Raw genomic sequence first — 15,302 nt, 5'->3', positions numbered from 1 at the left:
TGGATTCCCGGTCAGGGCACATGCGTGGGTTGCAGGCTCGATCCCCAGTGTGGGGCGTGCAGGAGGCAGCCGGTCAAGGATTCTCTCTCATCATGGATGTTTCTATATCTCTCTCTCCCTTCCTTTCTGAAATGAGTAAAAACATATTTTTTAAAAAATCATTCTTAAAAAAAAATAAGAAATTATGGAAATCCCCAAAGCTAGCAAAGCTGGCAAGCAGTCTCTCCTCTGTCCCGTGTGTCCAGGGTAAGAGCCACACCCCCCCCCACACTTAGTTACTGACTGTGTACACGGCCCTGACCCATCAACATGGAAATTGTCCAGCAGGTGTCTGCGTTCCAGGACACAGGCCACGCCAGCCCCAGCGGCGGGCAGGAGGGCGCGGGGCGCAGGGGCGACGCTTCAGGAGGCGTGAGTAGCCGGGGATGCCCTTCCCCCCTCACTGCTCGTAGGATCCCCCACTCGCTGTGAACAACTGTGCCCTGGCCGACGCCGTCCAGGTTATTGCGGCCACTTCCTGTCCACGTGCCGACCTACGGCCACCCCCGCCCCCGTGACTGCCTCGTGCCACGCACTCCGCGCGTCTCTGTGGGAGGTTTACGTGAACACAGGGTCCGGGAGATCCCGGAGGCTCAGGGACGGCGTTACACGTCTCGTCCAGGGGCTACAGCCGCGGGGCCGCGGGAACTCACTTCCCGCCTCTTCCCGAAGGAGAACAAGTCCTCCCACACCCGTACCCAGGCCGTGCGGCTCCCTCCCTCACTGATCTTGTCAGTCCTCACCCAGGGCATTCCCGGGTGTTTGTAGGGCGAGGGGAAGGGAAGGGAACAGACAGAGAGAAACATCCATGTGAGAGAGACACATCGACTGGTTGCCTCCCGCGTGCGCCCTCACTGGGGCGGGGATCCAGCCTGCAGCCGAGGTGCGTGCCCTTGACCAGAATCGAACCCGCGCTGCGACACTTTGGGGCCTGGGCGGATGCAGTGGCCGATAAGCTCATTCGTCAACAGAGCCAAATATCAACAGGACAACGACTGAAATTTCTTTTGAGAGCCAAATTTTTTAAACTTAAACTTCTTCTAACGCCACTTCTTCAAAATAGACTCGCCCAGGCCGTGGTATTTTGTGGAAGAGCCACACTCAGGGGCCAAAGAGCCGCATGTGGCTTGAGAGCTGCAGTTTGCCGACCATTGCTCTAACCCGAGCCAACCCGGCCAGGCTCGGCTCTGACTTGGCTTGGCATGAAGCCAAAGCTATTTCTTATCAACCCAGGACAGCAACGAACTAGCGAACGGCGGGGAGCCCCCTGCTGCCCGGACTCGGGGGCCGGCCCGTGGCTGTGGGACCGAGGACGCCCCACCGGCCGTGGCACCTGACCACGCAGGACTCGGGCCTTCGACGTTTCAGCCACACGTCCCTGTCCACTGACCAGCCGCGTCCCGGGGACTGGCGGGCGATGCAGGGAGCCCGGTTCCCCCTGGTTACACACGTCAGGGCACGCGCCTCCCGCCCTGGCCCGGCTCCCCTCGGAGCCCGCCCGCAGGGGCCCGCCCGCCGCCCGAGCGCTTACTTTCCTCGGCCAGGTCGTTGTCCTCGGCCTCCCGCTCCATCTCCTTGCACCAGCCCTCCATCCGCTGCGTCTCCGTGTGCAGCAGCTTCAGGAACCAGGAGCCGTCCCGGCGGCAGGGCGACACGCGCCCGCTCTCGGCCGCGTCCAGGGCCGGCTCCAGCCAGGGCTCGGGCGGGGGCAGGGGCGCGGTGTCCGCGGGCGCCCGGTAGTCCTCCCGGTAGCTGAAGAGGCCCTGCGTGCGCACGGTCCGCAGGGCGCCGTACTGCGTGGGCGTGCTGGGCTCCGAGTGCCGCTGGAACGAGTTGCCGAACTGCAGGCCCTTGTCCTCCGTGGCCACCTGCCCCGGAAAGCCCTCCAGCTCCAGGTCCGCCTGCACGGCCGCCGTCACGCTGTTGGACCGCTTGAAGCGCCCGTGCCTGCGCGGGAGCGGGGAGGGGAGGGGGGAGAGGGGAGGCCTCTGAGACCGGCCCGAGCACACCCCGGCCCTCGGCGCCGGGGCCTCGGGGGACCCTGAGCTCCCCGCCGTCTGCTCCTCCACCCACGACCCTGGACTCTGCTGACTGGCCTCCGACACCTCCCTGCGTCCCAGTGTCCGCTCCACAGGTGGGGACGCCCGGCCCGCGGGCCGTGGAAGGCCCACAGATCCTTCGGTCTGGCCCAGCCGAGGCAGCAGCCGTGAGCCGGTTCAATGTTCGCCCGGACGGAGCAGGCCCGTCTTTAAGTGGCTAATTGTGTGTGGCCTGCGAGTGACGTTATAAACACCCACGCGGCCCTCGCAGAACAAGGTTCCCGCCCCCGGTCTAGACAATGCCCCAGGGATGTGAGTACCTCCGGCACCAGGAGGGCCCTGCACGGGGAGCCGCCCCTGGGCCCGGTGTGCACCAGCCCGCACAGCCCCCAGCGGCGTGTCTCGCGTGGGGAAACCTGTGGCCACGCCCGGTCTCGCCCTGTCACGCGTCAGGGCACAGGCGTCTTCTCCCGCCCGACAGCCAAGCGCCCTGCCCTCCGAGTCCGTCACACACAGTCCCGCAGGAGGGCTCGGGCCTCAGCTGGGGCGTCACCATCTCCACAAACTCGGGTTGTGGGCTCGATCCCCAGTGGGGGGCGTGCAGGAGGCAGCCGATCCATGATTCTCTCTCATCATGGATATTTCTACCTCCCTCCCTTTCTCTCTCTCTCTCTCTCTGTTTCCCTTCCTCTCTCTCTGAAATCAATGAAAACAGACTTTAAAAAATTGGGTTGACGGCAGGACCAGGCTCCGAGTCGGAGCCCGGATGTGGTGGGTGAGAGCTGGGTGCGTCTCCTGCAAATGGCACCCCAGCCACACAGCTGGCTCCCCACCACCGGGACCGCAGCGGCACAGCTGGGACCGCCGCCGGGCGTGACCGTGCCGCTTACCGCGCTCGCGGCAAGGACATGAGGACCAGCAGCTGCTGCTGGGGACGGAGGCCGCGGGCGGGGCCCCTGGGGCAGACGACGCCCAGGTGCCAGAGGCCTCCTGGGAGCCGGGGAGGCCGTTACTTTGTGGCCTGAACGTCTTTTCCATCACCCTACTGTGTGTGACGGGCCGGCAGGGATTCACCAACGAGATGCAGACTGACGATTAAAATGGTTTCATAAGATTGACAAGATGTACTATTCTAAATATAAAACAAAACAACCCTGGTCTTGTTTCAAAAATAACACCAGAGCCCTAGCCAGTGTGGCTCAGTGGATAGAGCGTCGGCCTGTGGACCAAAGGGTCCCGGGTTCGATTCCGGTCAAGGGCATGCACCTTGGTTGTAGGCTCCTCCCTGGCCGGGACCCTGGTTGGGGCTCATTCGGGAGGCAACCAACCGATGTGTTTCTCTCACATCGGTGTTTCTCTCTGCCTTTTCCTCTCTCTTCCACTCTCCCTGAAAATCAATAAAAAAAATATCCTCGGGTAGGGATTACCAATGACAACAAAAAAACAACAACAAAACACACACCAGAGGTCCTGGCCAGTGTGGCTCCGTGGCTGAGCATCGACCTGTGAACCAGGAGGTCACCGTCGTATTTCCCGGTCAGGGCACATCATGTGCTCGGGTTGCGGGCTCCATCCCCAGTGGGGGGCGTGCAGGAGACAGCTGATCCATGATTCTCTCTCATCATGGATGTTTCTCCCTCCCTCTCTCTCTCTCTGTCCCTTCCTCTCTCTCTGAAATCAATGAAAACAGACCTTAGAAAACTGAATTAAAAGGTAGTAGCAGCCGCGTGAGGGACGCTCTGTCCTCTGCCGTGGAGGCAGCTCCTCGGAGAGGACGCGTCCCGCGTGTCGGCCCGTCTGCGCGCACAGCTGCCGATGGCTCCGGGGAGCCATTCCCTGCCTCCTGCACAAACAAGACCCGGGCGGACGCTGGCGCACACTCGGGCGGCGGGAACGGACAGGTACGGATGGGTGACCCGGTTTCCACCAACGGCACGAAGGACCGGCCGTCGGCCTGACCGAGACGCCGGCCACCAGGCTCCTGACCCGCAGCTCGGGTTCGGCCACGCCGCGGCTCGCGAGGGGCTGTTACCTCTTCTCGTCCTCCACCTGCACGCCGACCGAGTGGTACTCCCGCAGGCCGCGGCTCTCCGTGTCCGAGTCCGTGGCGGTCTCCACCTAATTCAACACAGAACGTGGCGCTTCAGAACAGGGGCGCGGGACCCGGGCCGGGACTGTCGCTGTGCGTGCTCACGGGCTGCGATTAACTCGCGTTTGTTCAGTGAACGCAGAGCTGCACGCGGCCGGGAGAGCCACAGAGAGGGCCACGCGCTCCTCGGCGACCGTGCCGCCGCCGAGTGTCACCGGATGCCACACCCCCGCTCACACCTGGGCTCTGCTGGGCTGCGCCGCTGCCGCCACCACCGCCACCACCGCCACCACCACCACCACCGCCACCACCACCACCACCGGGCCACGCGGCGGCTGCACCGCCACCACCACCACCAGCACCAGCACCTCCAGGCCTCGCGGCTCGCCCACACCCTCCGGGAGGAAGCAGCACAGCGCGGACCAGAGAGGGAACGACAGGAAGCGGTTCCCTGGAGCCGGACGGGCGTCGCATCCACACCGCACACACGGAGGGGTCGGGCCGGTGCAGGGGGCGGGCAGGCACCGCCTAGACACGCAGCCGCCACGGGCGCCAGGAGGGCCGCGCCCGCAGGGTGACGCCAGCACAGGACGAGACCTGACCCACGCGGGCTCCTCCTGGCGGCCGCCTTGGCGGGAAGTCTCCCCCGACCCACACGGCGCCGTCAGCGGGTGACACCGCACGGGGACTCCCGTGAAAACGAACAGCCGCCGCACGCGGCCGGACGGGCTGCGGAACCAAAGCTCGTTTATCTGAACATCAGCCCCTTCGCACGAGGAATGGGACCCGGCGGACCGAGGGCACTTTGACCCCCACCCAACACGTGGGCACGAAGCTGTCAACGCGTCTTTTCTTAAACACACCGGCCACGCTGCCCTGCGCACAGAGCGGCGACACGCTCCCACGCTCCTGTGAGCCACGAGGGCAACCAGCGTGAGCGTGACCTGTGGCTGTTCGCAGGTGGGGCCGCGGCCTCAGCCGGGGTCGGGGGCCGCTCAGCGGGCGGCTCACAGAGGTGGCAGCACTAGCAGCGGGCACTGACTTCACGCTCGCCACGTGCCAGGCACTGGGCTGAGCGTGTATTGAACACGCGGTCCACACGGCACCTGCCTTCGTGTCTCGCCGCACTGACGGCTGGGGCATCAGGGACGGTGAGTAACCTGCCCACGGGTGCCCAGCTCGCGGGGGCGGCGGGAGGGCTCACACCGGACCTCTCCGATCGCAGAGCCGCTCTGCACGCACCTGCTCCTGCCAGACTCAACGCCGGGCACTCGCCGGCGCCTGGGCCCCGGGGGACGGCCGGGCACGCCCCGTGTTGGTTGGTGTGATTCTGAAGAGGCCTGGGAGTCACGCCTGGCCGGCGGCGTGCCCCGAGGGCTGGGAGGAAGCGGCTGGGAGGAGGGGGATCCCGGGGGAACCCCACCTGCTGTTGGTACCCTCGCTCCCCCGTGTCAGGCGGGCCGTGGCTTTGAGGATTTCTGTCCTCACTCTGCTGGCTGTGGAGATTGTGTCTGATGTGGCTCCACACGAGGGGATCGCGGGGAAAGCCGGGGCACGTGGGATGCGGCCCCGGCCCCGTGGGAACATCCCGTGGGAACGTGGCTGCGTGGGACGGCGTTTCGTGACCAGAGCCCATTGGCCCACTCCTCTTCGCGCAGGGATGACGGTGACCTCTGGTGACACCGATGCCGCTGTGAGCACGCGCCTCCGCGTGGCGTGCACGCAACTCCCATGAGTACATTCCTGGCCTGCGGGGGCCGGTCAGAGGCCTAACACGGCGCAATGTTGGTGGCCGTTGTCCAGCTGGGTCGCTGCAAGGGGACTCGGTCCACGGGGGTGCGCGCGGAGGTTTCTGTCCGGGGGGCGAGGGGGGGCGCTCTGACTGCCCTCCGACCAGTAAGTGCCGGCAGCGCGCCTCCCCACGTCCACGTGTAGGGCTCTGTCTAAGGAATGGCGTGCGTCCTGCATGTGGGAGGCCGTCACCGCGGCACATTTACACGGGGTGGGACGGGGACGACCGGGGGCAGCAAGGGGCACGCGGGGTGACATGTGGGACGTGACGGTGACTCACGGCGCAGCATGTGCCTCCGAAGTGGCCGTGGCCACGGCTGGACCACCCGTGGTGCTCAGGACACGACGTGGATGGACACTGAGCCGCAGACGCACACTCAGAGGCTCACACACGCCGTAACTGCAGCCACACCCCACAGGGCTTTCTTCTCCTCCGGTCGGCTCGGCTCTCCCTGCGGATCCACCGTTTTTACAGAGAAAACGGTCGGGGGACGGTCGGGGGACCCAGGCTCGGGCTCAGTGCCGTCGGGCCGTTCCCTCTGATCTCAGACACGAGGGCCTGGACCGGCTCGCTGGAGGGGCGTGAGGCCTGCCCGCGGAGCCAGCCCGCGTGTGTCCGCAGAGACGGTCCCCTGGCCTCGGGGGCGCCGACGGCCGGCGGCAATGCCGTGGCGCTGGGTCAGGGAGGACAGCTCGGAAGAGGAAGGAAGGGGGGTGAGGGTGTGTGATGGCCCCGCACGGCCCCGGGGAGCTCACTGTCTCCCGTTTCAGAGCCCCGGAGCCGCAGCTTCCCGCAGACGGAAACACAGGCGCGGGGAGAGGAGCTGCCTTCACGCGGGAAGGAAACCGGGATCTTTTCCGGGAGGAAACGCCGGGGGCGATGCTCACGCATTTCAGTTTTGAGAAACACACGCGTGTCTTCCCTTCTACCGGACCCACGTGTCCGGGACCCAGAGGGGGGAGGGGAGTCAGTGAACCCCGCGTGCTGAGCGAGCGCCACGTGGCTGAGCGCGCGGCTCCCTGATGCGTGGCGCCGACCCCAGGGGAGCGGCGGGCGCCTTCGCAGAGGCTGTGCAGGCCCTCGGACCCCGAGCATCATCCTCCGCCCCCGGCCATGGTCAGAGCGGCTCCTGAGTGAATCCCGGTGGCAGGTGGGAGGGAGGACATTCCCGAACCTGACCTGTTTAAGAAACAGGAGTTTGGGGGGGCCAGAGTGTGTGCATGTGCATGTGCGTGTGTGTACATGTGCATGCATACAAGTGTGTGCATGCATATACACAAGTGCATATGTGTGGGCATGGTTGTGCATGTATGTGTGCACGAGTGTGCACTCATGTGTATATGTGTGTGCATATTAGGGCAGGCCCGTGTGCCTGGGCCCCGTCTTGTGTGTAGCCTGGATCTGCAGGACATCAGGGCTGATGAGCTGCCCTCTGAGCCCCCCGTCTCGAGGGACCCGGGACGGGTGCTGGGGGCGGGCCCAGCAGCTCCCCGAGCTCGGCCGCCGCTCCGTGCTCTCAGCCCTGCTCAGTCTCGCTCCCGTCCCCAGCCTGCACGCAGACAGGCAGGCGTGGCTGACACAGTTCCCGCCCGTTCCTCAGGGGCCCATCCCACGTCCCCGTGGCCACGAGGTTCTCCCCACTCCGCACTGCACTGCGGGGGGCTCAGCTCTGGTTGACGGGCCAACTGGGACCCTGGGGGAACCGGGTCTTGGGGGGTCTCCAACGTGAAGTGTGCACAGGCTTCCGGGGACTCCCACCTGCGGAGAGCACAGGGAGTCGGTCCCACCTTAGACATGGGCCTGAGGCAGGTGCCTGGAGGTCCCTGAATGTAGCCCCATTGTGGGACCTGGGCACCGTCAACCCTTGTCACACACACACACACACACACACACACACACACACACACACACGCGCGCGCACACACACAAAGTAAAACCTCTTCAACAACAAAGTTGCACATAAAAACAAACACAAAGAAAATAGTTGATGTCCCGACTGTCATGAGGGGAGTGAGGGGGGCGGGCAGGGGCTCAGGACGCCGGCAGACACTGGCCCGGCTGCACCTGGGAAAGGGCCGGCAGCCACGGCCCATCTTCCACGGCCCGGCAGCCACATGCCAGCGCTATGGCCCGGCAGCCACAGCCCATCTGCCATGGCTCGGCAGCCACGGCCCATCTTCCACGGCCTGGCAGCCACATGCCAGCTGCTATGGCCCCGCAGCCACAGCCCATCCGCCATGGCTCGGCAGTCATGGCCCGGCAGCCACACGCCAGCCTCTATGGCCCGGCAGCCACGGCCCAGACGCCACGCCCGGCCCTGCAGACCGGAGCAGGAGGGTCCCGCGATGAGTGGCACGGAGGCTGCCAGGGCCACCCGCAGCCTCGCTCGGGGCCTGGGCTCCTGCAGGGTGTGGCCCTGCTCAGGGGAGGGACACTGACCGCCCCCTGAGCCTCCGCTGTGTGTGTGTGTGGGGACCACGCTCCCCGAGCTCCTGGCCGCCGTGCTCCAGGGGTGAGGCTGTGGTCGGGGGCACCGCCCGCCCAGTGAGGCCAAGCTCATCGCATGCCCGCCCTCTATCAGCTGCGGGATAGAGCGCCCCCTCCCGGAGCGTGGTCCCGGGGACACGGCCATCGCCTCCTCCCGGGGACGCAGAGGGGCCCATGGGTGACGAGACCCGACCCTCCTGGCTTTGGCGAGGCCTGGACTCCGCTGGCCACGAGCCCTGAGGCGAGTCACTCACTGAGCCTCGGTTTCCCCACGATAGCGCCTGCGCACGGGGTTATGGGAGGGGGCATGTGGTGGGCGGGCACGTGGAGTGGCGGCCTGGTCATTGCTGTGCCTCGGGCCTGAGGACAGGACGCCGCGGCCGTGCCAGCGCCTCCGAAGCCCCACGGAGCCCGTCACGGCGGCCGCCTGTGTTCTCTGCTCCCCGATGGCCCCCCACCCGTCTCATCTCGGGAACGCCCAGGGCTGTGGCAGTGTGTTTCCGTGGCTGGGAATGCCCCGCAGCCTGCCCGTCGCTGCTCCGCCAGCTCACACGGACCGTGCACTTTCCGTAGAGTCCCTGACACACGTGCATCCTGTGTTCACACTCATCGTCACCGGCCACGCCCCGGCCACTCACTCACCGACACTGACCGGGCACGCGCTACGTGCCACGCACTGTGCTAGGCGCCGGGTGGCCAAGAGGCGGGAGGGACCAGCCGGCCATCATGGCACACACAGTCTGGGGGGACGGCGTCAGAAAGGCGTCTGGGGAGCGGGCCGTGTGCCTGCGTGTTCGCGGGCGGGGCCGGAGGCGGTGGGACGGGGCGAGAGGAGGCGCCAGAGGCTCCTGGGGTGATACGGGGGCGGGGAGTGAGTGGGGCCGGATAATCTGATGTTACGGGGACCTCGCAAGTCTTCTCTTGGGACGTGACCCACGACCCCAAGGGCCCCGTGGGCTGTGCTGTGGCCGCAGGAAGTTACCGGATCACACACGGGGCGGGGGCGGGGGTGGGGGAGTGGGTGGGGAGGGGTCCCCGCAGGGCTGGGCCCTCAGCGTCAGGACTGGGTGACGGAGCAGTCGGTGGCGTCTGGGCAGGAGGTGAGTGAGGTCATGCGGACGGGGCTGTGAGCGCTGGTACTTACATCTGACCTTGGGTATGGCTGACGCTCTGGGAACTCAGAGTCCTAAACAAAACAACGAACCACAGTGTGGGACCGGCCGCGGGCTCCCCGCCGCTCCCGTCCCGGACGCCCGCGCCCCGCTCTCTGGGCCACGGCTCCGTGCCCTCGGCCCGCAGGGGAGCCCCGACTTTTAAACCATCTGCTGGGCTCGGGCCGAGCAGGGGGAGGCGAGGTCCGCGAGCCTGTCTGCACCGGAGCTGCTCCTCCCACGTCCGGTGAGCGAGGGGCGGTCACGGGGACAAACCAGGGGAGGCTCCTGGGCAGCCACGACCCGCAGCCCCCGGGCTGGGACCCGGGCTGAGGTGTGTGCCCCGCGCCCACCCCTCCCACGCCCGGGAAGGGCCGCCCCGGACAGAGTCGGGCAGATGGACCGCCTGCTCCGAGGGCTGCGTCCTGGGCGGGCGCCGGGCCCTCCGTGGTCTGACACCACGGGACGTGGTACCTGTCGTGGCCACACAAAAGCCGGGCGCATCCTGTCTGGCACAGGAGCCTGGGCGGCCCACGTGGGAGTGGCCGTGGGCGCCAGCCCGGGTCAGCCAAGGCCTCCTCTCTCTGTCTGGGGCTCCCAACGCGCCCCCCCCACCCCGCCCCACGCGCTGGCTGCAAAGCTAGCAAGCTTAGCAAAAACAGGACAAGAAATTCCTCTTCAGCAAGAAGTAACCCAATTCCTCGCTCTCTCAGCAGCTGGTGGCCCCGACCATGCCCTGGGTAGGGAAGGGGAGGGGCAGGGAGGGACGGGGAGGGGAGGGGTGAGGTGGGGAGAGGTGGGGAGGGGAGGGGAGGGGGCTTTCGGGCAGCAGGGTGGGCTGGGTCAGGGATGGAGCCTGGGGGTGGGCGAGGGGGGCATATCCATGCATCTGGGGCTGCCAATGGGGACGAGACCCGCCAGGCGTCCCAGCCCCGAGGCCGCGGCCCCACCAGTCCGGCCCAGCTGTGTCCGCCTCTACGCGACCCGCGTTCCCGTGGCGGCGGCGCGCGGCTACCTGGACCCCGATGGAGGAGAGCCGGCCCCGGAGGAACTCCTCGGCCTTGGACGCCAGCATGGCCTTGTCCCCGCGGCCCGGGCCGTCGGCGGCGTGGCGCTGGGCGGCCGTCTCCAGGGCCAGGCTCAGGGCCTTGGTGCTGTCCAGGCTGTCGGTGGAGTTGTAGAGGCCGCGGCCGTCCTGGGCCCACGGGGAGCCCCGCTGGGCGCGGCCGTCCTGGTAGGCGTCCTGCGTGGACTCCGTGCTGCTCTGGGCCGTCACCGAGATCAGGGGCTTGGAGGTGGTGCGGGGGGGCACGGGCGGCGGCGTCTTCTTGTAGTTGGCGTAGGAGATGGCGGCTGCAAGACACGAGAGGCCACGTCAGCGAAGGCGCGCCCGCCTCCCCCCGCGGGGGTCAGTCCACAGCGGCCGCGTGGTCCCTGCCCGCGACCCGGCGAGCGAGTCCCTCCCAGCGTCCGGCCCGCGGACTTGACGTCATTGCAGGAAACGCCCCTCAGAGACGGTACGCGAGTACTTTCCACAGCGAGTCACACGCACGCCGAGGACCCACCACGGCCCACGCTCAGTGGCGCGGGCAGCGGGACAAAGGCCGTCACGCCCCCATTTCCACGCAGGTCACAGCGTCACGGGGAAATGCTCACTTTCTGAGGCCCCTGGAAAGCAGGAAAATTCTGCCCGAGCCGGTGTGGCTCAGTGGGTAGAGCGTTGGCCCGTGGACGGAAGGGTCCCGGGTTCGATTCCGGTCAAGGGCACATGCCTTGGTTACAGGCTCCTCCCCAGCCCGGGCCCTGGTTGGGGCTCATGCAGGAGGCAACCCATCGACGTGTTTCTCTCACATCGATGTTTCTGTCTCTCCCCTCTCTCTTCCACTCTCTCCCTAAAAGTCAATGGGAAACATATCTATATACAAACTTTTAGAGAAAAGCAGGAAACACTAAGTTACATAGAGACCAAGACAGAATAGATTTGTGAGAAAGGCGAGTTATCTGCACCCGCCAGGCTGGTCCAGGGTGACTGTTTTCCAGTTCCCGTGTCGCCTGGAAATGCTTACGATGGGTGAGCATTTGAATAATGGAGAGCCCGGCCGGTGCGGCTCAGTGGTTGAGCATCGACCTATGAACCAGGAGGTCAGGGTTCAATTCCTGGTCAGGGCCCGGGCCCGGGTGCAGGCTCAGTCCCCAGTAGGGGGTGTGTGTGTGCAGGAGGCAGCCGATCCATGATTCTCTCTCCTCATTGATGTTTCTCTCTCTCTCTCTCTCTCCTTCTCCCTTCTTCTCTGAATGAAAAAATACGTATTAAAACAACAACAACACTTCCCCCCGTGACGTGGATCTGCCGCCACAGGAGAACGGCTGGACGCGGGCCGTAGTCAAGGCGTTGTTCTCAGGGTTCGAGAAGCAAGGGCTGTTTCTGTGCCGCGGCCGCCGCGTCACTGCCCTCCCCGGCACTCTGGCCGCCTGTGGGCAGAGGGGAGGCGGAGAGGGCCACTCGGCTGTGAGCGCGGTGCCGGCTGGGAGGGGCCGGGCCCGGAGCCAGCTGGTCGGGCTCCCCGTGCTGGACGGTGAGGGGGAAATCCTCGATGGACCTGAAAAGTGTTTCTATTTACCTCAGGGCGCCTTGGGGACCGCCAGCGCTGAGGAGCCTCTCAGCGCCCATCGCTGCGTTCCGGCCCCCACAGTCCCCCGCGAGGGACCAGGCGAGGAGGCGGTTTGTCTGTCCCGTGACAGTGACCGGCGGCCCGGCCCAAGTGCGCACGACGGGTGTGGTTCCGCTGAGGCCTGTGGCCTGTGAGGAAACCGAGTCGCCACGTCTCGGTGCAGGAAATGGGTGCCTGGAGGGACGGGCCTGTTAAATCCCTACACACGTGTCTCCCGTCCGTGTGACTCTCTGAGGGCCCACGGATACACCGACACACGGATTTAGCAGAAATAAATAACCGATCCCTGAAGCTTGAGAAGGAGAAGTCTGATGCAAATTAAAGGAAGAAACGGATTTAGAAACACACGTGACGTCCGGGCGCCAGCCCCCAGCCCCCCTCTTCCCTGTGAGGCGGAAGCTGAGAGGGGTTTGTGTGACGGTGTCAGATGGGCATGTAACACGCACCCTGCATGTTCCCATGTCACTCACAGGGGCCCGTGCGCATGTGACACGGTCCCTCCCGTGCCCTGGACCAGGCCTGTTGACAGCACAGCCATAAGTCACTTTTCCATTTCGGGTTAACGGACTGTTTTTGAATTTCCTTAATGTAAAGACGAAGTTGCAGGTGTCAGTCCGAGTAAATAATCGCAGTACGTAAACTATTTCAGGGACAGGAAACCAGCGGGGACGGGATCGTTAAAAGCGAACAGGAACCCGTGGCCTCCTACGTTCACTCACTACTCAGCCATCCCCTCTTCTGACAAACGCGTGGGGGGCTTCGACCCCGGGGGACTGCTCTTCCTAAAAGGCTCATTAGGGAGAGGCCTGGAGGCGGGGAAGACGGCAGAGAAAGGATAAAAAATGATCGTCTGATCGCGTTAATTTGCCGCCGTGGACTCAAATGAACAATTTAAAAAATCATTTCACACATTCAAGAAAAACATTCAATTATTCAGTTGAGCAGTTTGGGCAAAAGTAATTGTCTCCGTTCTGTGCTTGTGAGCACAGAGCGAGAATACATCATCAAAGCCAGAAGCATCCGTCACCGCTGGGCCACCACCATTTTCTCCACGTACGCCAGGCAGACATTAGACGCAACGGAGATTCAAATTAATTCAGCAGCAGAACTCTACTGGGGTTCGAGCGTCTCCAGGGAGCAGACGAATCAACAGAGACAGGGATTCCTAAACATCACATCAGGTTAATTTAACTACGAGTGATCAAATGATTTTGAAATAAAAAATTAAATGATTACTTAAGATCTTAAAGTAGCTGGAGACCTGACTACTCCGTTTTTTTTTTTTTTAACATTTTACTTTTTTAATATATAGACTAGAGGCCTGGTGCACAAAATTCGTGCACGGGGGGGGGGGGGGGGAGGGTCCCTCAGCCAGGCCTGCACCCTCTCCAATCCAGGACCCCTCGGGTTTAAACCGGCAGTCGGACATCCCTTTCACAACCCGGGACCATTGGCTCCTAACCGCTCACCTGCCTGCCTGCCTGCCTGATCACCCCTAACTGCCTCTGCCTGCCAGCCTGATCACCCCCTAACTGTTCCCCTGCCAGCCTGATCTCCCTAACTGCCCTTCCCTGCCAGCCTGATCGCCCCCTAAGTCCCCTCTCCTGCTGGCCTGATCACCCCCTAACTGCTCCCCGGCCTGCCGGCCTGATCGCCCCTAACCGCCTCTGCCTCGGCCCCTGCCACCGTGGCTTTGCCCTGGAAGATGTCCAGAATATGTCCTAATTAGCATATTACCCTTTTATTAGTATAGATTTTATTGATTTCAGAGAAGAAGGGAGAGGGAGAGGTAGAAACATTAATGATGAGAGAGAATCATTGAGGGGCTGCCTCCTGCAAGTCCCACACTGGGGATTGAGCCCACAACCCAGGCATGTGCCCTGACTGGGCATGGAACCCTGACCTCCTGGGTCATAGGTCAACGCCCAACCGCTGAGCACACTAGCTGGGTTTTTGTTGTTGCTGTTAACCTCACTGGAGGATATGTTTTCCATTGATTTTTAGAGAGAGTAGAAGGGAGGGGGGAGAGAGGAAGAGAGAGACACATCGATGGGTTGCCTCCCACAAGCATGGGTTTGAACCTGCAACCCAGGTATGTGCCCTTGATGGGGAATCGAACCCTCAACCCTTAGGTCCGCAGGCAGATGCTCTAACCACTGAGAAAACTGGCCAGGGCTCCCGGCATAAACGAACGTGCTCCCGGCTTCAATGCCCGTCCTGACTTCCTCCATGCGCCCCCGGGGGTTTTCCCAGCGGCTGCCGCCTTGCGGGGAGCAGGGAGAGTGCACGCTGCCACGCCCACGGCCGGGCCAGCCTGGACTTGGCTTAGGTCTCGGAGACCAGGTCAGTTGGAGAGAGTCGCCCTGGAGTGAGGGGTGCGGGGGCGCAGCTCATTCGGGGCCTCCTCTGAGCGATCGGCCGGTGAGCCTGTCCCCCAGGAAAGGTCAGCTCCCTGCTCACCACGAAGGAGCGTGTCGTCCCCCTCAGGCCGCTTCCGGGAAGCGGGGTGAAGGGAAGGGGGGATGCTGAAGGGACACGGTGCTCAGCGGCTAGTCCTGCCGTCAGCAGACGGAGGCCTGGACCAGGCACAGCGCCCCTCCCGGCGTCTGTGGGGTGAAGGGGTGCCAGGGGACCCCTCTGAGGGACCTCTCCAAGCCCCGCCCAGGGAACTGCCAGGCGGGAAGGCTGAGGCTGCAGCTGCAACACTGTCGGGGGACGCTGTGGGGGGGACGCTGTGGGGGGGATGCTGTTGGGGGGACGCTGTGGGGGGACGCTGTCGGGGACACTGTTGGGGGGACGCTGTGGGGGGGATGCTGTTGGGGGGACGCTGTGGGGGGGATGCTGTTGGGGGGACGCTGTCGGGGGACACTGTCAGGGGGACACTGTCGGGGATGCTGTCGGGGACACTGTCAGGGGGACACTGTCGGGGGGACGCTGTGGGGGGACACTGTCGGGGGGACGCTGCGCCCAAACTCGCAGATTTATCTCCATCGCGTGCACAAGGCCGCACCCTACGCTGCCCCAACAGCACAG

General features: G+C 64.5%; 1 protein-coding gene across 1 annotated transcript in view; it reads right to left on the bottom strand.

The window, feature by feature from the left end:
- The window catches only part of DLGAP2 (DLG associated protein 2), a 49,887-nt gene that overhangs the window by 12,178 nt on the left and 22,407 nt on the right, over positions 1-15,302 (bottom strand). The window contains exons 5-8 of the mRNA XM_054720340.1: positions 10,613-10,950; positions 9,591-9,632; positions 4,111-4,196; positions 1,571-1,986 (exon numbers count right to left, since the gene is read on the bottom strand). Coding sequence (XP_054576315.1) covers positions 1,571-1,986; positions 4,111-4,196; positions 9,591-9,632; positions 10,613-10,950 — 882 coding nt within the window. The remainder of the gene's footprint in view (positions 1-1,570; positions 1,987-4,110; positions 4,197-9,590; positions 9,633-10,612; positions 10,951-15,302) is intronic.

This window comes from Eptesicus fuscus, chromosome 8 (genome assembly GCF_027574615.1).
Source record: "Eptesicus fuscus isolate TK198812 chromosome 8, DD_ASM_mEF_20220401, whole genome shotgun sequence".
NCBI lineage: Eukaryota > Metazoa > Chordata > Mammalia > Chiroptera > Vespertilionidae > Eptesicus > Eptesicus fuscus.
Note: the sequence above shows the minus strand (reverse complement) of the source record. Positions and strands in the feature narration are given on the sequence as shown.